At 48.1% G+C, this 21,883-nt stretch overlaps 2 protein-coding genes across 3 annotated transcripts; one reads left to right on the plus strand and one right to left on the minus strand.

Annotated features, from left to right (window-relative positions):
• The first annotated feature begins 81 nt into the window (after positions 1–81).
• VPS26B (VPS26 retromer complex component B) lies at positions 82–14,817 on the plus strand. The gene is made up of 6 exons (XM_073321172.2): positions 82–1,459; positions 6,283–6,439; positions 8,579–8,743; positions 10,122–10,297; positions 11,046–11,188; positions 11,744–14,817. Exons 1-6 carry the CDS (start codon positions 1,237–1,239, stop codon positions 11,888–11,890), a joined length of 1,011 nt encoding a protein of 336 aa, XP_073177273.1. The 5' UTR covers positions 82–1,236; the 3' UTR covers positions 11,891–14,817.
• A 606-nt stretch (positions 14,818–15,423) lies between these two features.
• THYN1 (thymocyte nuclear protein 1) lies at positions 15,424–21,830 on the minus strand. 2 transcript variants are annotated; one of them, XM_073321173.2, is made up of 8 exons: positions 21,695–21,830; positions 20,868–20,951; positions 19,523–19,749; positions 18,864–18,932; positions 17,967–18,059; positions 16,839–16,934; positions 15,778–15,928; positions 15,424–15,661 (listed from the first exon to the last, which is right to left on the minus strand). In XM_073321173.2, the coding sequence occupies exons 2-8, from the start codon at positions 20,908–20,910 to the stop codon at positions 15,618–15,620; spliced, it is 723 nt and encodes a 240-aa protein (XP_073177274.2). In that variant the 5' UTR covers positions 20,911–20,951; positions 21,695–21,830; the 3' UTR covers positions 15,424–15,617. The 2 variants fall into 2 exon arrangements, with proteins under 2 accessions (XP_073177274.2, XP_073177276.2); XM_073321175.2 differs by having other exon boundaries at positions 20,868–20,977.
• Between the last annotated feature and the right edge of the window lie 53 nt (positions 21,831–21,883).

Below are 21,883 nucleotides of genomic sequence, written 5' to 3' on the forward strand. Positions count from 1 at the left end.
GGGGCGCCCACAGCGGAGCCAATGCGGCGGCGCGCGGAGTGAGCCCCGGAACGGGGAGATGGCGCCTGCGCAATGGGAGGAAGCGAGGCCGGGCCGGGCGGCGCTTGCGCAGTGCGAGGCCCGGCCCTGGAGGACAGCTCGAGCGCAGCTAGTGCCAGCCAGCCGGGGCAGAGCGCGAGCGCATCTGGGCTGCGGAGCCCCTCGCACCCAGCCCGGAGCGGGGTCCGCATCGTGCGAGCTCCGAGCCCGGCTCCTGCGCCGCGGGGTGACCGCTGCGCTCCGTTCGCCCTGCGGAGACCACGGGGGCTGAGCGCTTGCCAGCAGGGCCTCCCAGAGCACCCCCTTGCCCCCACAGCCGGGGCCCCTCCCCATTTGCACCCCCTTTCCCCCACAGCCGGGGCCCCTCCCCATTTGCACCCCCTTGCCCCCACAGCCGGGGCCCCTCCCCATTTGCACCCCCTTGCCCCCACAGCCGGAGTACTCTCGATATCTTCTCGCTGGGGGGGACCCTCCCAGTTGCACCTCCTTCCCCTAGCAGTGGTGCCCCCTGCTGCATTGCACCCCCCCCCACACACCCCAAGCGGTAAGTGCTCCCTTTTCGTTACCCAGCACCCCACACCCCTTCCTGAGTAGTGAAGGTAAGAGGCAGAAGACCCCCCCACGGGGTGCACTGAATCCCTCGGTCTCCAGCTGCCAAGGGCCCTTCCTTGTAATTCATCTCCGAGCAGCGGCTGCAGACTCCATGGGCGACCTTTATGCTGCAGCCCTTTCCAAAACAGCAGCAGTTCCTTAGGCTGTTACATCGCCCTTTTAAGCAGCTTTCTAGGCCCTCTCTTGGTTGCATTGGACCACCCTTCTCTAACTCCCCTTCCTAAGCAACAGGAGCCCTCTAGCACTCTGAGGTTACTCTATCCCCGTCCTCCAGAAATATAGATCTTTCTAGTGCTTTTGAGCTGTATTGAACTCTCTTCCATCCTGAAGTCACTCAGCTTGCTAGGATTGAACCTCACCAAGATCCTTTAGCATTACAGTCTTCATCCCTAAAATTGGATTACATCCACTTTCCTTATCTGGGTTTCTGTACTGCATCCATTGCCATCGTATTTGAGCCCCTTGAAGAAAACAAAATTCTCAAACATTGCCACTCTTCCAGTGCTCCCTGGAGTAGTACACGCCATTCCCCACAGCAACCCCATTAGCCCCCTCTGGGATTGTGCCTTCCTCCCCAGCAGCGAGATGAGCTTCTTTGGGTTTGGGCAGAGTGCAGAGTTGGAGCTGGTGCTGAGCGATGCAGAGAGTAGGCGTAGGGCTGAGCACAAGACTGAAGAGGGCAAGAAGGAGAAATATTTCCTTTTCTACGATGGGGAGACAGTATCAGGTCGGGTCACCCTCACCCTCAAGCACCCAAACAAGCGGCTGGAGCACCAAGGCATCAAGGTGGAGTTCATTGGACAAATTGGTGAGCGGGGAATGTGGGGGTGAGAGTATTGCATGGTGTATTGCCAAGGACTTTAATTGGGAGGGGTGAGGGGAGTGGTACTTTGTACCAGCATGGCGGAGTGGGTTGGGCTCACAGCTTCCTAAAGCTTGCTTGCAACACATTCATCCGCCTGCCATCCTGTAGTGATTCCTCTGATTGGAGTCTGATTGCTCTTTCCCTTCTGAAATTAAAAATGAAACCCTTTCAGTGAGGGCAGCAATACATAGCAGTGTACTGAATGGAGTTTTATTTATTTGTTTTGCATGGCTAATTCCTCCAGGTTGCAAAAAGAAAAGGAGTACTGGTGGCACCTTTGAGACTAACCAATTTATTAGTCTGTTACTCTGAATCCTCCAGGTGGAATATACTTAAATGATAACACTGGCAAGGTTCGGTCTCCCATTTGCCTAGGAAATGGGTAGTTACAGTGCATCCTGTTCTTGGAAATTGGGTTATGATCCCCAGCGTCTTGTAATTACGCTGAAAAGTCCCTTGATTATCAGAAATTATTTTAAATCCCCTCTTAGGTTTGGACAAGCCATGTGTTCTGTACCCTTGAATCTGTGCAGAAGGGAGGTAGTTCCACTCCTTTTTCAGGTCATTGTTCTTTCTCATCCTGATTTCCTGTTTCTGCTCATTCAGTGACCTGAGCTCTGAAATATATAGAGAGAGTTTTTTAATTCAGATTCAAACCTTCAGGGTTGTTGTTAAGTTTTAATATCTTGGCAGCAGCATCCCTTATAGTGTATAAGATGGGTTCTTTATCATGCTCCATCCTTTTTATTAACATGTTGCTACGTCTCTAGCTGCATTTACTGTGCTATTGAGTACATTGTGTGTGATGGGAAGGGCTGCTGTGGGAGGTAATGGTTATATTGAGGGCATGAGGCAACAGACCAGCTGGTGTATGTGCACATTTCAGTTAATGAGCTATGCCCCAGAAGTGAACTACCCTTGTGGGTCAGCTTCCTTTCCTTTCAAAGCTTGCTGTCCCCAGCTCCATTGATTCTGCTCACCCTGTTGGGGTGGCCTAACCCCCTTATCCACTTGAAGTCATCTGATATCTGAGCTGTTATTCCTGTGATTGCAGTTTGAATTTGGCAATCTTATACTGTGCAAACCAAATTTAGATAAGTGATTCCCTCCCCCCATAATAGGAGGGAAGGTGCTTGCCTTACCCACTATGCCATTGGTATAAAGAACTAAACGTTTTGTGGACTCATCTGAGTTTGAGTGAAAAGAAGTGATAAACCCTAGAGTAACTTGCACAGTTTTTATTCGTTTATTAACTCTGTACCATGCATGTGTGGGACTTTTCAGACAAAACCTTAAATCCAGGGCCCTGTCTGCTCTAAAAATCTCGGTAGAAGCTGTTCATCTGCACATCAATGTGATCAACATTTTCAACTTGAGATGGATAACATTTCCTTGCAAATCCCTTGGCACAGAAGATTAAATTGATGTTTTTCCTCACCCAGCCCCACCACCTTCACTTCATTTCTCTTCTGATTTTCTCCACTTGCACCACATGTTACACTTCTGGGGTCAGAGAAAGCACATAGCTAATTATATATAAACAGGCCCCATTATCAGAAAACTGGATTATAACCTGCCTCTGGGTTTAAAATCTCCAGAGTAAACTCAGCATGAGCTTTACTCTCTGCTCCGCCACTGACTCGCTGTGCATCCTTGGACAGGCACTCCACCAGTCTCATTTCCCTATTTGTAAAATGGGTGCTTAGGTTGTAAGCTCTTGGGGGAAGGTGGACTGTTTTTTTGCTCTGTGTTTGTATAGCATCTAGCGCACTAGAATCTCGGTCCATAACTAGGGCTTCTAGATGTTATGATACTCCAAAAATAATATTTACCGAGGAGTTTTGAAGACTGATTGATTTGCTCAGTGCTTTGACTTCATGAAGCACTACATAAGTAGTATGTGTCTATTACAGCTACAAAGAGAGTTTTCATAACCAGACTTGAGGTCAGACTTGTACTTGGTTATACTACCTTAAACAAAACAAAAAACAGCCCCAGTAGTCTGAAAGATGGTATAACTGATTGTGCTTTTATAGCACCTTCCATCTCCAAATGCCTCATATTAGGGATTTAGACTCTCAGAGGTGAGGAGATAGGCATTACCCCCATTTTACAGATGGGGATACTGAAGCACCGAGAAGTGGTGTGATTTGTTTAAGATCATAGGGTCTGTGATGGAGCTGGGAATAGAATCCAGGAGTCCTGTGTCTGATTCTCTGGTTAACGTCCAGGACAGTTTCCCCTCTGGATGGATGGATAGTGCAGATTCCTTTCAGGACATCAGTCTGTCTGCAGTGACTGTTCTCTGAGATCATCCTAAAAATGGTAGATTTAAAAAAAAGTCAGAATGGAAAACTATGGCTTTGTTGAACTCAAACTGGGGCTTTTTTCTAACGTTCGACATGCTGATGTCTTTTTAAATATGAAGAATCCTCAATTCCTCCTCTGAAGGTCAAAGTGCTAATCTCAGCCCCTGGGCAGTAGTTGCTGGGAGCCTAGTACGCTGGCAGTCTGTTTTTTCCCAGTTTAAACTCAGTCATTGCTTTTGGCCTTGTGCTGTGAGATGAGTCCGTGTCTCTTTGTATGTCACTCCTGCATTCCTTCCCCATCACATAAAGGAGCATCCCTTCTCTCTCTTTGTGGAGGTGTATTGAATGGAGGGATGGTTTATTATATGATTGTATTACATTAGTGCGCAGAGGATCCAACCAAGATCAGGGCTTTGTTATGCTAGGTGTTATACAAACACAGTAAAGATCATTCCAGCCCTAAAGAGCTTCCAGTCTAAAGAGGTAAGGTGGACAAAAGGGTGGACAAGACAAAGCGTTATTGCATATTTTACAGCTGGGGAGATTAGGCACAAGTAAGTGACTTGTCCAAGGTCACGCGTTGAATCTGTGACAGAGATGGGAGCTGAACCCAGATCTCCTGAGTCCCAGGCTAGTGTTCTAACGACAAGACCGCCCTTCAGAAAGCCTCTGCAGCAGGGTTCAGTGGACATGTGATAATGTTTGACCTTGTCTTAGCTGTGACCTCAGCTCCAGATTGTAAGAATTAGGGTTGCCCAAATTTTTCCTAACCAAAGGGCTGTATTGGCAACTTTCTGGGAGCACACCATACAGGAAACTGGAGTAGAGTGCCTTTACCCTTATGTATAATAGCAAACTGAATACAGGTCCCCTGGTGTGTCACTTTCTGTTATCTTGGATCAAGATGGAAAATTATGTTTGAGGGGCTGTAGTTCCTATGGGCCACTTTATATTAAAGATGGTCACTTGGTCACAGCTATGCTTGGAGAACTGCTGGAACAATTGGGAGGGCACAGGAAAATGTCTGCCTTTTCATCTGCAGCTGGTTTGAGCAACTCTTCCACACAGACCCTTGTTCCCTAACATTTCCCTGGCCAGCCATGTAGCCATCATAGAACCACCAGCTCAGCTTTACCCCTTGAAGATGTGTTCTCTGTGTGGTCATATGCTGTGTGCTGGCATAGTGTGGAACTCAATGGACTTCTTAACCTTTTTTTGTTCCCTGGAGCTAACGGGGCTACCTCTGCGCTCACTGCTGCTTAAACTTTCTTTGAGAGACATGAGCAATGATAGATTGAAGCCTCCTAGCCCCACACTTCTGCTTTGTCTCTGCTTCCCCATTTTGGGGAAGTTTTGGGGCTTTGTTTTTTTACTGGTTACAAGTCCAGTGCCTCGACCTTGAAGGTGCGGATCTGCAGGAAGTGATGAAAGAAGGGATGGCAGTAGCTGCTGATTTGCTCTGTGATGGTTCCTTGTCTTTGCAGGTAATCTGGATATATTAACCTTGATTACACTGACCCACGTAGATGTTCTGGTTTGTTTTTATAGGTAGGAGTAAGTGAGTAAAGCTGAAGAGACATCATGAGAATCTCCGCTCCTGCTTTCTTTGTCTCCTCTCTCTTTACCTGCTTTCATGGGAGTGGAATATTTACTGACCTACTCAGCTATTTTTGACACCAGTCTATCCTGTTCCCTTACCCGTGGGTTGGATATTTTGTATGAGCTCGTGGGATATCTTATTTCTTCTCTACTTGTACAATGGAGGATGACTCAAGTAATTTAGGAGGATCCTCAAGCAATTTACAGATACTAATGTAGCAAAGCAACCCTCCAGGGGATGCATAGCTGACCCCATTTTACTGATGGGGGTGGGGGGGAAGCAGCATACGGAAGAGGGAAGTATTGAGGGTGTCACAATAAATTAGTGGCAAAACTAAGAATGGAACCCAGGAGTCTAGGTTTGCTAAATCGAACCATTAAGAGAGCACTCCTTTCGTTGTATTGGACTCTGTCATGCGCTTGACAGAGGAGAATGTAAGCCACTGTGCGAACATGGGCTGTCCAGTGAGGGGAACAGCACTGCTGATTTCTAGGGTGAACAAACCAATCTGCAAAATCGGGTTCTTGTTTTTACTGGCACTTCAAAATGAGCTTGGGCCCGTTATGGGTCAAGGACCTAACTGTGCAGCTCTACTCTTTAGACCCTGGCTCACTCCTCTCATTGTGTATCTGGCCCAGTTGGGGCTGGATGAAGCATGGCCCTTTGTGTTTGAACCTCAGGATTTCCAGGGAGGCCTTCTCTCTCTGGGAAGTGGAGGAGAAGGGATAGAATAGGGAAGAGGCTTTGTAGGGGACTGGTTCCTTTCTGCCATGCCCATTTCTTGCAGTTCTTCTCCCAAAGCTGACCTACTCACAGAAGAGCGAGCAGCACTGCTTAACCGAGTATTCTCTTCCTAGAGCTCTACTATGACCGGGGAAACCACCATGAATTTGTCTCTCTAGTGAAGGACCTGGCCCGTCCTGGTGAGTTCACCCAGTCACAGACATTCGACTTTGAATTCACGCATGTGGAAAAACCGTACGAGTCCTACACGGGGCAGAATGTGAAGTTACGGTGAGTCTCCTCCCGCTGTCGGGTTTCTCCCGGTCCCAAGGTTCAGCCTTCTCCCTGTGCATTCATTTTCATGCAGTGTCTTTCTAGTAAGAGAGACAGTACCAGGTACCCCAAATGAACACACACCAACAGATAGTACAGCAACACAAGGGTCTAATGCCTGTGTCTAAGAGTCGAATTGGGAAGAATAGATAGAACTACAATCTATCTTAAATATAATAAGGAACAACTGAAAATCCAGTAGGGAACTGTCAACTTTGACAGTATGATAACATAGGGCTAGTCTACACTGGCAGCCTTAAAGCTTTAACGTGGCGTGTGTAGTCTCGGCAGAGATCTCCCAGTGCTCTTAAAAAAAACAAACAAAAACAAAAACCCACCTCCATGAGGGGCGTAGCTCCCAGCGCTGGTGTGCTGTCTACACTGGTGCTTTACAGCGCCGAAACTTGCTGCCCTCAGGGTTTTTTTTTTTCCCACACCCCTGAGCGAGCAAGTTGCAGCGTTGTAAAGGGCCAGTGTAGATAAGCCCATAGACTAGGGCCATGGGATATGGGTCTTGCCTTTGAAATCCGTGGGAAATCAGAGCTGAGGCGTGTTAATTGTTTAAAAGGGGCATGTCATTGAAAAGTGATTGAACTGCTGTTAAACTAACCATTTTCTATCATTTCAAAACAAGCTGACAGTAACTTCTAAAATCTGATTTCCCAGGCAATCCAGCCTGAGCTGTTTCCCCCCAGCAGGGAGGAAGTACTGATAAAATGCTATTCCCAGCTGAGAGGGGCACCACACTCCCAGTTAACCTTGCAGAGGGAACAGAGCAATGATGATAATTTCTAAAGATTGTTGAAGAAATTAATTTCTAATCTGTATCGTGCTAGTAAATACAGTTATCTTATGCCTGTGTCACTGGACTCTCCCTTTTAAACTGAATTGTGGCCCTTCATGTGTGTGCATGTGTCTTGAGCCCCTCAAGCTGCTGTTTGTGTGGGGGTCACAGTATAGTCCCATTTCATGTTTAAATATTAGGCCATGGGGGTGGATTGACAGTTCAGATACTGTGTGTGGGATGCCTAGAAAATCTGTGGAAAATCTACCAACTCCTGTGAACGCCACATGTTTGAAAAGGGAGGTCTCGACCCTTTTTGTCGTTCCTCTTTCTCCCCCCTCTTCAGAAATCCACGCTTCTCTCCCTGGCTTCCCCTCTGTTCCTCCAGTCTGCAGCTACTTCTTGGTAGCTCTCGTCTGTGTTGCAACTGCAGTTGCGCCCGCCGGCCAAAGGCTCTGCGCCTCTGATCCCTGGCTGAAATGGAATGTTCGGTTCTCAGCGCCTGTGACGATGGAAAGCAGCGCTGTCTTGGGACAGCACGTCAAGCGCTGAGTGCAGTTCCAGCAGCTGTGCAGCGAGCTCAGTAGTAAAATGCAGCCTGTCGTGGCTTCTCTTGTGCATGTGGATCATGCTTGAATTGCTCCTTTTTTTTTTTCTTTTTTCTTCTTGTTAAAAAATAAGGGAAAGCAAAGTCTCTTCTGATTCCCAGATGCTTCCAATTTATTTGGCAATCTAACAGTAATGTCTGGTCATTTGCTTCAGTCTCCAGCAGAGTCAGTTAAATGTGTTTCAATAGTCCTGTAATCGGGCCTGCTTATTTTAATCGTGGCTTAGATGCAAAGAAATGCCTTGCTGACTTGCTGTGTTTCACAAATTGTAAATCCTATTTCAGATTTGGGCTGTCAAGATATGCTGTCACCTTGAAATCTAGTCAACGAGTCAAATGCTGGGGCTGCATTTAAGAGGGCTGGATAATTTTAAGATCAATGTTTAGTTACCTAGGTGGTGATTAGTGTACTCACATCTCATGCTTTCGGGCAATAAGCCATAGGGTTCAGGCTGGAACGTCTCCCCTGTGTACAGCAGCGTACAATTGCTCAGGTGCACTACAAAGGACTTTCACCCTTCTGCTAAACCATCAGGTATTGTCCACTACAGGAGGCAGATTACTGGACTAGATGGACAAGGTGGTCTGAGTGGCTCCATCAAAGCCCATGTTCCTCTCTCCTCCACTCTAACACCTCCCTCCATGGCTTTTGCACCCTTTGAGGTAGTCTGCAAGGGTTCTAATGGATGAGGTGTTCCCCTTGCAGGTATTTCCTCCGAGCGACCGTCAGCCGCAGATTAAATGATGTGGTGAAGGAGATGGACATTGTCGTGCACACACTCAGCACCTACCCGGAGCTCAATTCCTCTATCAAGATGGAGGTGGGAATTGAGGATTGCCTGCACATCGAGTTTGAGTATAACAAATCCAAGTAAGTATCCTGAGAACGGCTGCTGAGTAGAACTCCCTGCATGAGAGGATGCAGCCGGCTGGGTGGGACTCTTAGGGCATGTCTCCACTGCACCAAAAAAAAAAAAAAAAAAAAAAATACCCCACAGCTGGCTCATGCCAGCTGACTCAAGGTCGTGGGGCTGTCTCATTGCAGTGCAGACTTCCGGGCTCAGGCTGCAGCTCTGGGACCCTTAACTTGACTAGATATGCAGAGGCAGCTCCTGTTGTAAACTTTAGGTGGGGCCCTGTAATTTATCTTAGCTTTCCCTGTTCCCTACTGTGGATGGCAGGCTGTTGATTGACGTGCTGGGACTGTTCCTGCTTTAGATCTTTCCCCTCTCACCACCACCCTGGAATGTGCTTTATCCAGACGGAGGCATCTGCACCCACATACTGAGGGAGGTGCATAGAATTAGGATGAAAGTGGGTTTATTTTACTCAGATTGAGAACTCCCATTGTTCTGAGTCCCAGGTGGCCCAATGGCACAGCTTCTGCTGTTTGCCAGAATGGTGTGATTAAATGTGGGACTATGTGGCTGTTAACTCAGGCACAGAAGTTGGAAATTACCAGTTTAGGCTACATCTAGTCCAGGGGTGGCCAATCTGAGCCTGAGAAGGAGCCAGAATTTACCAATATACATTGCCAAAGAGCCACAGTAATCCATCAGCACCTCCCCCAGTACTTCCTGTCCGCCGGCAGCCCTGCCGATCAGCACCTCCCCCTCCCTCCCCGTGCCTCCTGCTCACCGCAATCAGCTGTTTCGCAGTGTACAGGAGGCTCTGGGAGGGAGGGGGGAGGAGCAAGGGTGCAGCAGGCTTGGGGGGGGTGGGGGGGGCGGGAAAGAGCCGGAGCCTTGGGGTAAGGGGTGGAGTGAGGGCGGGGCCTGAGGTTGAACATTGGAAAGTCGGCACCTGTAACTCCAGCCCCAGAGTCAGCATCTCTGCAAGAAGCCGCATGCAGCTCCAGAGCCACAGGTGGGCCACCCCTGATCTAGTCCATCCTTCCCACCCAGTCTTGGAGCATCCTCCAGCAGGGTGTTGTTTTAAATTACCTAAGCAGTTGCCACTGGGAGACTTGGATCTTGTTGCTGGGAAGTTCTTATGAATGTCCAGCCTAAGATGTCATTTCATCCAATAATCCCACTCAGACTTGCTGATGCCCAGAGAATTGAGCATGAATGCAAAGTTACTGCTTGGAGCAGCCCAGAACGCATGGCTGGGGTGCCCATGGACTCTGAAGTGTGCCCTGAGGAGAATGGGGAAGTGTCTGACAGGCACATTCCAGCTTGTCAACTTGTTTCCTGCTCTGTTGTGCAGAGACCAAAACTGATCTTGGCTGTCTTACCTATCCTCTCAAGGTACCACTTAAAAGATGTGATTGTTGGAAAAATCTACTTCCTGTTGGTGCGGATCAAGATCAAACACATGGAGATAGATATCATCAAGAGAGAGACAACAGGGACCGGCCCCAATGTTTACCACGAGAATGACACAATAGCTAAATATGAGATCATGGATGGGGCACCTGTTAGAGGTGAGAAGGGGTGGGGAACCATTTACATTCCTCTCCTATAATCTTTGGAGGTCCAGAGCTTGTTTTGCACCATTAATTTTTGCTGGAATGTGGGACCTACTGTGAGTCCCATAAAGTTGTCGTCTATCTTCAACTGAGTGCCTGTTTTCTTGTGTGGTAATAGCTGGCTCGTGCATCCCTCTTCACTGGTGAATCTCATGTCAGCTTACAAACGTGGGGGAAATTGAGGCACGTTGCTGGTGTCTTTAAGTCTCCTAGCAAGTCAGTGGTACAGTTAGGAATAGACTTCCACTGCTGACCTGGGCCTGGTCTCAGAACATAGCACTGAAAGGTGGTATCTTATCTCATTGCCAATCCCCCGAGATATCTGGTCTCTCTGGATGATAGTGTTCAGCAGTGGGGACCTGCAGTTCTGTTCTAGAGCTCCCATGTCAGTCGCTAGAAGGAATGTCGTTCCATTCTCTTTCTCCTCCAATGCTGTGGGCAATGAAGGGAACCCTGTGGTATTGAAGTGGAGGAAGGACGCTTGCCACAAAGGGCACGACCCTGCTAAGGAGTAAGCATGCTCACTGCTATTCTGTAGGAGCTGAGGGCATTCGGCCCAAACCCCATCCAGCAGTGGTAAGGTACGCCAGACTCAGGCGCAGAGTTGCAGGCGTTAGCTTGCTCTGGTTTTACCTTATTGAGCCGGTGCTGTCCTTGTAAGATTTGAATCAGTATGTTGTGCCTACGCTCATGCCTTTTGCAGGGGAGTCCATTCCTATCCGACTCTTCCTGGCGGGCTATGAGCTGACGCCCACTATGAGGGACATCAATAAGAAGTTCTCGGTGCGTTATTACCTCAACCTGGTGCTGATCGATGAAGAAGAAAGGCGCTATTTCAAACAGCAGGTGAGAAAGGGTGGGACTTCGCCGTGCGGTGGAGTGCTGCTTCAGGCACTCCATTATAACTCGCAAGAGAAGAATGTGGGGCAGCCTGGCTGGTGATGTGGGGGAAGATGCTCCTCCCTGGGTACCCACTGGAGCCAAATCATTTGGGGGGTGGATAGAGGATGCACCTGTCTATCTGGGTCTGTTAGGGATGCTCCTCGGAGAGGGCTTATCTACCGTAATCCCCCTATCAATTCTCTGCGCTGCATTAACCATGGCAAATGTCGCCCCACATATTGGGACAGACCTGGCAGCTAGTGGCTGCCTCTGGCCCATCCTCTGAGGAGTGCTACCATCCAGCCTTCGAGAGGTCTGCACTGCCTGGGCCCCTCTCTTGAAGCTGGAATGGCCTTTCCCAGCTGAAGGATGGAGAGTGGAATAGGTCAGCATATGGGGATGGATGCAAGTTACTGCTCCGGCAGCTTAGGCAGACGTTCAGACCTATGAGTACATCCTGGGTGGGGCCAGCGTAGCTGCTGCATGTCCTAACAGGTCCTGCTGTCTGCGTTCTGACAGGAAGTGGTGCTATGGCGGAAAGGAGACATTGTGAGGAAGAGCATGTCCCACCAGGCAGCCATTGCCTCTCAGCGGTTTGAGGGGACATCCTCCCATGCTGAGGCCACGACCCCCACCCAGCCTGCAGAAAACAACAGCCGGCAGTGAAGGGCCCTGTGGAGCGAGGCTGCTGCAGAACCCACGTGTCCAGGGCCGGCAGCAGCAACGAGGGGAAAAGAAAACATTTCACCAGAGACTTATGAAAATCAGTACCAGTTTTTTGACTTAATTCTGATCTTCGAAGGACCAGTCGGGTGGGGTGGGGGCAATGTAAGCTACAGCAACCACGGCACAAAGTTGAACGTACCTCAGTGCTCCCCAACCTCCTACGTTCCTCTGGGGTCGGCTGCTTTTATACATGCAGGGGCCATTGGGCTGCCTGGCTTTCCCGTTGCCATGAGACCCCTTCAGCATGGCAGTGGGGAAGCGGGAGGGGAAATTTTGATGCTCCTCCTCGGCGGTAGGTATGTCCCTTTGGGCATGTAGGAAGGCATTTTGCTGCCATCAAGAAGCCCTTGTGAGGTGAGTGGGAGGAGGGAGCCCGATGAAGCATTTCAGCTGGAAGGCGGGAGTGCGCATGTGCGGAGTTTAGGCTTGAAGTGTAGCCTGCCTGATGGGTTCTCCCCCCCACCCCCCCATGCTGTTCCTGGAGTCTCTGCTGCAAATCGTTATATAACTAGTTGAATCAGCCCTGTGAATAGCAGAGCCAGGTTGTGCAGCGTAGCAGATGATGCTGCCTTCGTGTCCTTGCCTTGGGAGCTCATGGATGCAGCTGTCTGTGGAATTGACAGGCATATGGATACTGTATAGGGCAGATGAGGTATGGGTGAGCTAGCGGAGCTGCTAGGCAGAGAGTCTGGGAGGAAACCGTCCAGTGAAAGAGAGCACACAGAGCCTTGATAGTCTCGCCTCCGGGAGGTCAGGCTGTAGTTTGTAATCCATGCTGTAAGACATCGCCACGCTGGGCCCTGGGAAGCTTGTGTATGCTGGAGATAGAAGAGAGTGTAATAGCACAGCAGTTGTACAGACTCCACATGCTGTGGTGGGAAGCAGTTGCAGTCAGGTCTTTCTAGGAGTTGTACAAGGAAAAGCCTTGCGGTGGCCTGTGCAGCCTCTGAAGTGCTGCTGTAAGTGATGGACTGTTTCCCTTCTGGCTTTCTCCTTGTTTCCAATTTATCTGAATGAAACTCTGCTTCATCTGGCCCTAGGATTCACCCCAATGGTGCTGTGGTTAAACTTCATGGGGACTTCCCTGATTGGCTGAAAATTATCTGAAAGAGCAGCAGGGTGGGACAGGAGGGGACATGGGGGTGTTCTTTAAAAGCACCTGTATGTAAAAGGCTTGAAGGTTACCCCCTGGGCACCTGGGATAAGCAATTAATAGTCCTGGCAAATGGGACACCTTTGTTTAAGGAGCTACTGGCCTGTATGTGCTGCTAAGTGAAGTGAAGCAAAATGGCAGGGTGGCTGGCAAAACTTTCTGCTTCCATACAGTCAGCTCTTGGTCAGTTGGGCCTGATGAGAACAGTAGTGGTGGTGTCTTTGGGCATGAAGCTATCAGGACCTGAGCGTGGGATGTCTTTCACTCAAAATAAACTCCATTTAATCTTTTGAGTTAAGTTGGATCATGAGAATGTACCCGGAAGGGATTCAGTCTTCCTTTAAAGTTCAGAGATGGTCTTTTAGACTTAACTGATTGATGGGATTTGGATGTTCGTCATCCTTTTTAGATCCCTTTCTAGGAAGCAGGTAATAAAACCTCCAACCAGCATATGGAGACAGAAACCTGAACTAAACCAAGACATCACTCCCTCTAACGGGAGTGGTACTGATGGTTTTCCTGATGTTCGGCCAGGCTTGCTTCTGATTCTGGAATTTCCTCTGGTTGGATGTAGGGCTGTTCTCTGGCTGCTGGGAAGTTAAAGCATCTTCTGCAACGTTTGTCTCTGTGAGAGACAGTGCCCTGGTGCCTGTAGTGACGGTGGGGTCTGGGTGGGAGGAGGGTGGTGTTTGCGTAGTAAGAAAGCTGCTGTAGTTCAGTGATAAATGTGTTTTCTGCTTGCCAAACTAAGTTTTATTTTCACTCAGTCACATGTAGGGCTATGGTTCTTAACCTAGATGGAGAGTCCTGCTTCATCCCAGGGGATGTTAATTGCCTCTTCTCTGCTGTGAACACTAGTGTCACACCATGTTCTGCAGGTGAGGCTCCCTTTAGGAGACAGTCCAGGTAACAGATGGTATCTGCGGGGCTGATCCTAGCCCAGCTGCACCCTGACCCACTCTCTCCTTCGCCTCATCTCAAAACAGCCATCCTGAAATCCCTTTGTGCTTGAATACTTCTCTTGGTTGTAGTATGTTGGTGTTAAGAAGCCCAGGGGGTGAACACATCTCTGCATTAGGTGAGTGGTGAAACAGGATCAGTGATGGACCTGAGGAGATTGCCAAAAGATGGAAATCCCCCTCTCCCCAAGATTCTCAGACAGCATTTGCTTGTCACTCTGAGAGGGATTAGTCAGAAATGGTGCATGAGCCAAAATATTTCCTTTTGTTAACTTTTCTGCACCTCTGTGTCCCCCATCATAGGACTAGGCTTGAGAGTCACCCCTCCCCACCTTTTTACCTTCTCTGATTAGATGATTCAACCTGCTTTCTATTATGCCCTGTGTTTGGGGGTGATGATACCTGCCCCATCTATACTGATTGGCTCTTGAGAGGAGAGACATGAACCTTCAATGCCAAGCCCTGACAGAAAAGAAAAAGCCAACTGTTTACTAAGAGGAGCGGGGAGCTATTGTGGCTTTTGCAGTGCACCCCCTGCTGGGTTGTTTTATCTTGTGCTGTGGGTGTCCCCTCCCCTCCAAGCAGCTTCTTACCGGGTGGAGGGGTGCATCGGCACTGAACCAAGCAGTGCGACTTGTAATTTAGCCCCTGCAGTGTTTACATGTTTCTTAATTCGTCTTTTCAGTGGCTGTATTTTAAAATCTGTTTGTTTGCCTCTTGGATTAAAAGGGGCCATTCTAGGCTTTCAGATGCCATGCGTTCGTTTGTCTGGCTTGTTTTACGTTGCAGGTCCAAACTGTCCTGCCCGGCTGGGCGCTCAGCAGGCACCTGAGGAAGGGAGAATGCAGCCTTTTTCCTCACTGTGCTGCCTCCAAGGGCGTGGCGCAGCCGTGCTTCTGACTGGGGAAAGCTAACTAGCTCCCCTTTAAGCCATGTAACGTGCACCCAGAGTCGTGCTGATGGGTGACTTCTATGGCTACTCCATTCCAGTGGGTGGGTTTTTTTCTCCTTTTACCAGGACCTAGAGCAAGCTCAGGAAGCGAACTTGGCTGTGAACACTAGCCCAGCACAAGGATTCAACCACAGCCCACATCATTCGGTCCCACAGGCGACAGTATTAAAAACCTGACATCAGGTCTTGCGCTCTCCCTGCAGCCTGCTTTGAATGTGGTATCCTTGCTCTTGAGAGATCTGTCTTTCTGCTCCATGGCAGGGTTTGCACCGAGGAGTGGAAGGAGCCTTATGCGTCTCGGCACCGCTTGTCGTAAAGGGAATCAGGAAGGCAAGCTCTTTTTTTTGGTCCTCTCTGAGGTAAAGGGGAGCTGCAAACCCTTCTCCATCCCTGAAAAATCAAGTCTGTCTCACTGACTTTAAAAAAGCTTTATTTAAACATAAGCACGGTGCACCAAAATAACAGTGAATATATACACCTCCTTTTGGTCCGCTCGCAGAGTCTTCCCTGGGGTTGGGTTGAAGAGTATAAATTTGGAAGGGAGGGTTCTGGCTGGACCGGGGGGCATTTTCAGCCTCGATGGGCCCGGTTGCTGCAGTCTGTCTAACTTGGTTTCTCTTCAAGGCTCAAGACGAATTCAAATTCCTCTGGGTGAAGGGGCAGGAAAAGGGAGTAAGAAGAGGAACACACTAGTGTCCTAAGCAAGGGTTTCTCCTTAGCAGGAATCTTGTCAAGACACCCCTAGTAGGGGAAAGGTTCTTACCATCTGTCAGGGGTTGGACAGAGAGCCTCTGCCTGGTGAACAGTGTCATGTCCTTCAGCGGGCCTCCCGAAGCTCTGTGCACCTGGTAATGAGCCTTCAGCTCGGACAGGGGGATGAAGCGCTCAGTCATCCGCACAAATTGGACGTCCACCTGGTGAGTGGGGAGACATGGGCAATGAGGGAACGCAGTTGCTAGAAATGGACAAGAACTATTGATGTTAGAGCAGTGGTTCTCCACCAGGGATAGGCAGAGGTCTTCCAGGGGGTACAGCAACTCATCTAGATATTTGCCTAGTTTTACAACAGGCAACATAAAATGCACTAGTGAAGTCAGTACAAACTAAAATGTCATACACTGACTTGCTTATACTGCTCTCTATGCTATACACTGAACTGTAAGTACAATATTTATATTCCAGTTGATTTATTTTTTACTATGGTGAAAATGAGAGTCAGCAATTTCAGTCGATGTGCTGTGACGCTTTTTAGGTCTGATTTTTGTAAGCAAGTAGTTAAGTTAGGTGAAACTTGAGGGTAAGAAAGACAAATTAGACTCCCAAAAGGGGTACAGTATTCTGGAAAGGTTGAGAGCCGCTGCATCAGAGGAAGGAGTCCATATCTTGTTGGGGGACAAGACGTTTATTAGGGACGTAGGGCTGATGTCTAATACTGCCCTACAGTTGTGTTCTTGTGCTTTAAGAATAAACGCTGCCTAGTGTAGACTCAGCTTGGGACTTAAAGGTGTGCAGAGTAATCTTCCATCCCCAGCCACTGAGCTCTGCACTAGAGAGAGGCTAGAGGTTCTGTTTTCTGGCAGCAGGGTTTCCAAGTGAGGTGGTAAGAATTTTAGGGTATATGGATCTCCGCATCCTCCAGGATGGGGGGCCCAAGGTAGAGCAAAGGAGCAGGGAAACAACAGGAATGAATTCCCTCTCATGACAGAGGTGGTGTAGGTTCAAACAGGGGCTTTGATAGACCAGGGAGGCCATCCGATTCTCTCCCTTCCTCTGCCCACATCAGTAGTGTTCAGAACTGGCTGTGTGTGTAACTTAATACATTACCATGGACCACTTAGGGTTCTCCTTGGTACTGGAGGAATCGTAGTGAGGGTCCTTCTTGTCAAATTGAGTGTGGTCTGGGTAAGCCTCCTTCACAATCTAAAATTAAAAGGGAAGCAGAGTAGAGACTCATGAGTAAGACTTGAGTTGTTGACACCTCCTGACCCACCATAAATGAGAGGAAGGGCATATCAAAAGCAACACCTTTAGCACACCCTTCACTACTATGCTTTACAAATACTATCTAGGCACCCTCTGAGTTTGGTGAGGTATATGCAGTTTCCATATGGGTACACTGAGTCAGGGGTTTAAGGGACTTGCCTAAGGTTGCAGTCAGAACTGGGCATAGAATTCAAGGACCTTACTAATAGCAGTCAAAAGTACACATCTCAGGGGATCAAGTCACTGAGTGTTGAAGCAGGGCATCTGATGGAACGATCAGGGACTGGGGTTCCTGCACTCTGCCTATACCTCTCATGATCAGCCAGCTAAGTATTCCTAGCAGCATAAGATATGAGGTGTCCATCAAAAGATCCTGATGAGGAGTAATGGGGCAATACTGCTGCAGAGTTGCCAGTTTCTCCCTGGATCTGACCATAGGAGCTCCATTCTAAGGGGATGACATTCTTCTTTATGTTCTCTGCCCAAAGCATTTTAAACAACACTGAGACCAACAACGCACCAGTGCGCCACAGTGGAGGAGAGAGGGTGGGCCAGGGCCATGTCACTGGGATACCCATGTACTCTTAATCTTGTAGACCCACAGAGGTCAGATGCTTAAAGTCTAATCCAAAAGACCATCTTCATACACAACTGTGTGGAACCCAGTGGGGCAGATTCTATTTGGACACTGGTGTAAATCTGGCATAACTCCATTGCCTTGTCTGGAAACACTCCAGCATGAAACCAGTGAGATCGCATAAATTGGCTCTGTTTCAATTGGGAAAGGGTGAAGTGGGAGTCAGCTCTGCTGGTCTGTGAACCAGTGATTGTAGGCTCTTCACAACTAATGATTAGGCTACTCTTGCATTTCTCTGGGGTTGAGGTAGGAGCAGGGCTAATGTGCTGCTGTTTCCAATAGACCAGCAGTGAAATATTTCACTGTTGCAAGGATTAGAAAAAGGCTCTCACCTTGATAATTCCAGCAATCCCAGGCTCTTTGCAGTTACTGTGATAGAAAAATGCTTCTTGCCCAACTTTCATGTCTCTCATGAAATTCTGTGCCTGTCAGATGATTAGATAAGAGACCACTGAACTTTGTAATTAAGCCATGAGGAGGGCCTAAGCAGTGTCCCCTATAGGAAAGTTTCAAAAGGCTGTGCCCATTAGCTGCTTAATGAAACAAGAAGGAAGAATGGAAGTGTGGAGAACACTGGTGCTTCAGACCCGCTCATACAAACATTCCTACAAAATGTCAAGATATTTTATTCTCTAAGTTCAAGTAAGAAAAAGAAGTAAGACCTAGGGTCGTAGTAGCTATAATGTCTATTGGAATTCAGCAGCTCTGCCATCCTCATTCAGCAACTGCAGGAGTCTAAAGTTCCCGGTTACAGAACAAGCAGCAAAGCTGGTTTTGTTTATAAAGAGACAAAATTGTGCTTAAATTTCCCACTGTACTAGTGTGCCGAAACAGAAAACTATATAGACAAGAAGCTGGAGTCCTGTTAGCTGGGGCTTTGCAGGAAAAAACTGAAGAGGAAAGAAATGAGGGTTGATGTTTGCTTTGAACCTGCATATTTCTTTCTGAAACCAGACAGAAAAATCAGACTACTTTCCAGAGGACTGGCCTGCCTGAACATGTCTGGGGAGATTTTTTTTTTAAGCCATAGATAATTAGCCAAACTGCAGAAAGTAGGAACAATTGGTTTAGTGTACGCAGGGGAAGAATTTGGACACAGGGTGAACAAGTCATCTATTTTGCCTGCAGTCTAGCATTTATAAAGAGCTAATTTTTGTTTTCTTGTTTGCAATAGTGATATTTCAATGATGCTGTATTTGCAATCCAGGCCTTCAATCACTGCTCCTTACTTGGTAATTCCTGACTCCATCCCAGCATGCTGTCTGATTGGGTTGAGCCTTTAAGTCTTCAATGCCGAACTGCCCAATCAAAGTAAAAACAGGAGGTTAGACTTGGATTGTCATTTGGATTTAGTGAACAGAAGCCTTTCTTATTGTCTATGTACATTGATGTGTTTCTAGGGCATCTCTCCTCATACTGTCTGGGTTACAAAGCTTTTGGTCCCTGCTTGGTTTAAAGTAAAGAAAGTTAAGCTGCAGAGGCAATGTTTTGGCAGTCTAAGGACCAGATCTGAAACAGAAAGACTTCCTGCTGACCCGGATTAAAAATCCTAGCAGGGCCTTCAACCATTCGTGGTCACAAGGTACATACATTGAGTTCCACACACACTGCCTGGTGTGGCTTTTTTACAGGATCTCTCTGGGCCTGGAAGAGAATGAAATCTGTGTGTGCGCACACCCAGAAAGAGAAGGGTATTTGAGAAGAAGGTGACTCTTTATTGTGAAAGAAAGAAATAAGGTAATTTTGATATTAAACCTGAATCCTATGACCCCACAATCCATAAAGTTTAGACACTAGCCCTCTAGCTAGAAATAAAACAGCTTCCATTCCTCTTCATTCCTGAGCGCACATGCTGGGCTGGTGACAGTAAGGAAGATCCAGTGCTTACTTTCACATCCACTCCCTTCTCAAACCTGCTCTCCGGCTCTGATTTCATCAGCCAGTGGCTGTACACTTGCTTGCTTCCCTGTGCACTAGGGCAGGCCGCCTTCTTGGTAGCCTTTCCTGTACTGCTCCCCACGGGCTTTGAACTCCTCTCCTTAGGAGCAGGCATCATGAGTTCTTCCTCCTCCTGAATCTTACTTTTGGCAAATTTAGCAGCAGGCCTCTCTTTACCTTTAAAAAAACACAACATGAGTGGAGAAATCAGAACGCATTGTTTCCTAATTTGACAATTGCTGTAAACACCTGATTTATATCCCAGCGGGCTTGATACGGGACAACATTTGGCTAGAAAAGAAGTTTTGGTGGATCCCTGCCTCTAGCTTAGGCAGTTGACATCACTTACAAAGATTTCCAGCACATCTGAAATGTGTTCCAAGATAAAAAAAACAGGAGTTTTTACTGTTGGTTCGACAGCTGTGGTCTAGCTATTGCCAAGGTTTTGCTCGTACTGTCATTTAAATATAGGCAAGCCACAGTCTATTAGCTTGATTCAAAAAACTGGCCCTAATGAGGTGCAACAACCAGACTACTTTGTACTAACAGATGAGAAACTAGGTGCAGGGAGCCAAACTCTGTGAATTAGCCCATAAGTGAACATACAAAAATTGTACATCAGTGTACTTTATTTATAATCTCCTGTACTTTTATTTATAATCTCCTGCACCTAAAAGCCTCAGAGGTACAGGCCTCACTGTGCTTGATGCTAAGAGACAGTCCCTGCCTGAAAATGGTTAAAATCGTAAATAGCATACAGCCAAGAGAGCGGCTAACAGAGGCACAGAGAAAAAAAGTGACTTGCCCAAGTTCGCACAGCAGATCAGTAGCAGAGGTGGGAATACAATGTCCAGTGCCCTAACCACTAAGTCACATTGCCTCTAACACAGTTGGTTAGTTATTTGATAATACTCCTCTGTTCTAGTAAGTAGTATAACAACAATGCTACACAGTATTTTGACTTAGAGTACCTTTACAGTGGACAATCTAAGAATGCTTTACAAATATTAACAAATTAAATCTCCCAACAGCCTTGCACTGTAAGGAAACATCACTATCCCTTATTATAGAGAGGAGAAAACTCCTGTCAGGTCCATATGGGTCCCCCAGACCATCTGTAGAAGAGAGACATACAATCTGCAAAATCCTTGCCTATGAGAAGGTGGGCAGCTTACAGGCAAGTACAGGGAGTATCTGTCCATGTTTTCACTGTAAACTGGAACCCACACCCAAATATGAGAACCCAACAGCCAAAAAGCTACAGCTGTTGAGCGCGGTAAGACTTCTGCACAGACCTGCCAATGTTGCTCTGCTTCTCTTTTTGCCTTGCGGAGACATCTCTGGCTTCCGTGAACTAGTTTTTCTGCAAGTAGAAGCACCTGTGGGGGGGCACTTGCTGTTACCACTTATTCAAGCAAAAAGAGAAAGAAACCATTCAATTCGTTTAAAGAAGTAAAAATTGGCTATTGTGTTAGTATTTTGTTGTGATTTATAATATATATATATCAGGGATGAAGACTCTCCAATCAGCTGCTCTTCCACTGCTAAACAGGGGAAATTTGTACATATTTTGGCCTTTCTGACAATAATCTGGGACCCTTTTGAGGATTTTTTTTGGGGGGGGGGGATGGACAAATGTCCCCTTTGTTCCCATCCACCTTCTCCTCCCTCCCACCCCTGCAGTGGAGGGGGCGCCAGCTATGCTGCTGCAGAAAGGGTATAAACATTCCCCCTTCTAGGTGCAAGCCCCGGTGTCCTATCCTGGGAGCACTGGATGGTTCTTGGGACAGAGCCTTGCAGCTTTAGGTGGCAAGTTTGAATCCTCCAGTGGTAGGTGTTGGACCAACCTGATGTCTGCTTAGTGAGCTAATGGGCAACTTTGCTGGTAACCACAGCAGAACAGTCATTGCTCCCCAGGCTTCCTCCCACTACCCCCACCAAATCCCCATGCCCAGGGCTCACCCCACCCCCTCTTCCCCTATGCCCAGGGTTTGCTCCCTCCCCTCCCCCCCTCTACCCTGCCCCCATGCCCAGCGCTTGTTTCTCCTCCCCCCCCCCAGCCCATGCCTCGCTCCCTCCCCATGTCCTGGGCTTGCCCCCTCCCTCCCAGGGCTCCCCTCACCAGCTGCGGGGGCAGCAGCCCCTCTCTCTGCGGAGGGAAGGATACTCCTCCTGGCTGCACAGCGGGTGGGGGTGAGGGGGTGGACACCGCCTGCCTCTCCGCCTACTGAAGGTCGGCGGGCAATAAAAGTTATGCAAACGTGCAATGCCTTTAAGACCTGCCCCCTGCTCAGCCGCCAATGCGAGAGCC

The sequence above is a fragment of the Lepidochelys kempii genome, chromosome 22 (assembly GCF_965140285.1).
Source record: "Lepidochelys kempii isolate rLepKem1 chromosome 22, rLepKem1.hap1, whole genome shotgun sequence".
NCBI classification, from domain to species: Eukaryota; Metazoa; Chordata; order Testudines; family Cheloniidae; genus Lepidochelys; species Lepidochelys kempii.

Excerpts from the sequence above, each read along its gene's own strand:
- THYN1 (XM_073321173.2), bottom strand. The coding sequence starts at position 20,910 with ATGTCTCCGCAAGGCAAAAAGAGAAGCAGAGCAACATTGGCAG. Across the intron at positions 19,750-20,867 it reads AAGCAGAGCAACATTGGCAG|GTAAAGAGAGGCCTGCTGCT; the intron begins GTCTGTGCAGAA and ends GTTTTTTTAAAG. Across the intron at positions 18,060-18,863 it reads ATGGAGTCAGGAATTACCAA|GCACAGAATTTCATGAGAGA; the intron begins GTAAGGAGCAGT and ends ATCATCTGACAG.
- VPS26B (XM_073321172.2), top strand. The coding sequence starts at position 1,237 with ATGAGCTTCTTTGGGTTTGGGCAGAGTGCAGAGTTGGAGCTGGTGCTG. Across the intron at positions 1,460-6,282 it reads GGAGTTCATTGGACAAATTG|AGCTCTACTATGACCGGGGA; the intron begins GTGAGCGGGGAA and ends TTCTCTTCCTAG. Across the intron at positions 6,440-8,578 it reads GGGCAGAATGTGAAGTTACG|GTATTTCCTCCGAGCGACCG; the intron begins GTGAGTCTCCTC and ends TTCCCCTTGCAG.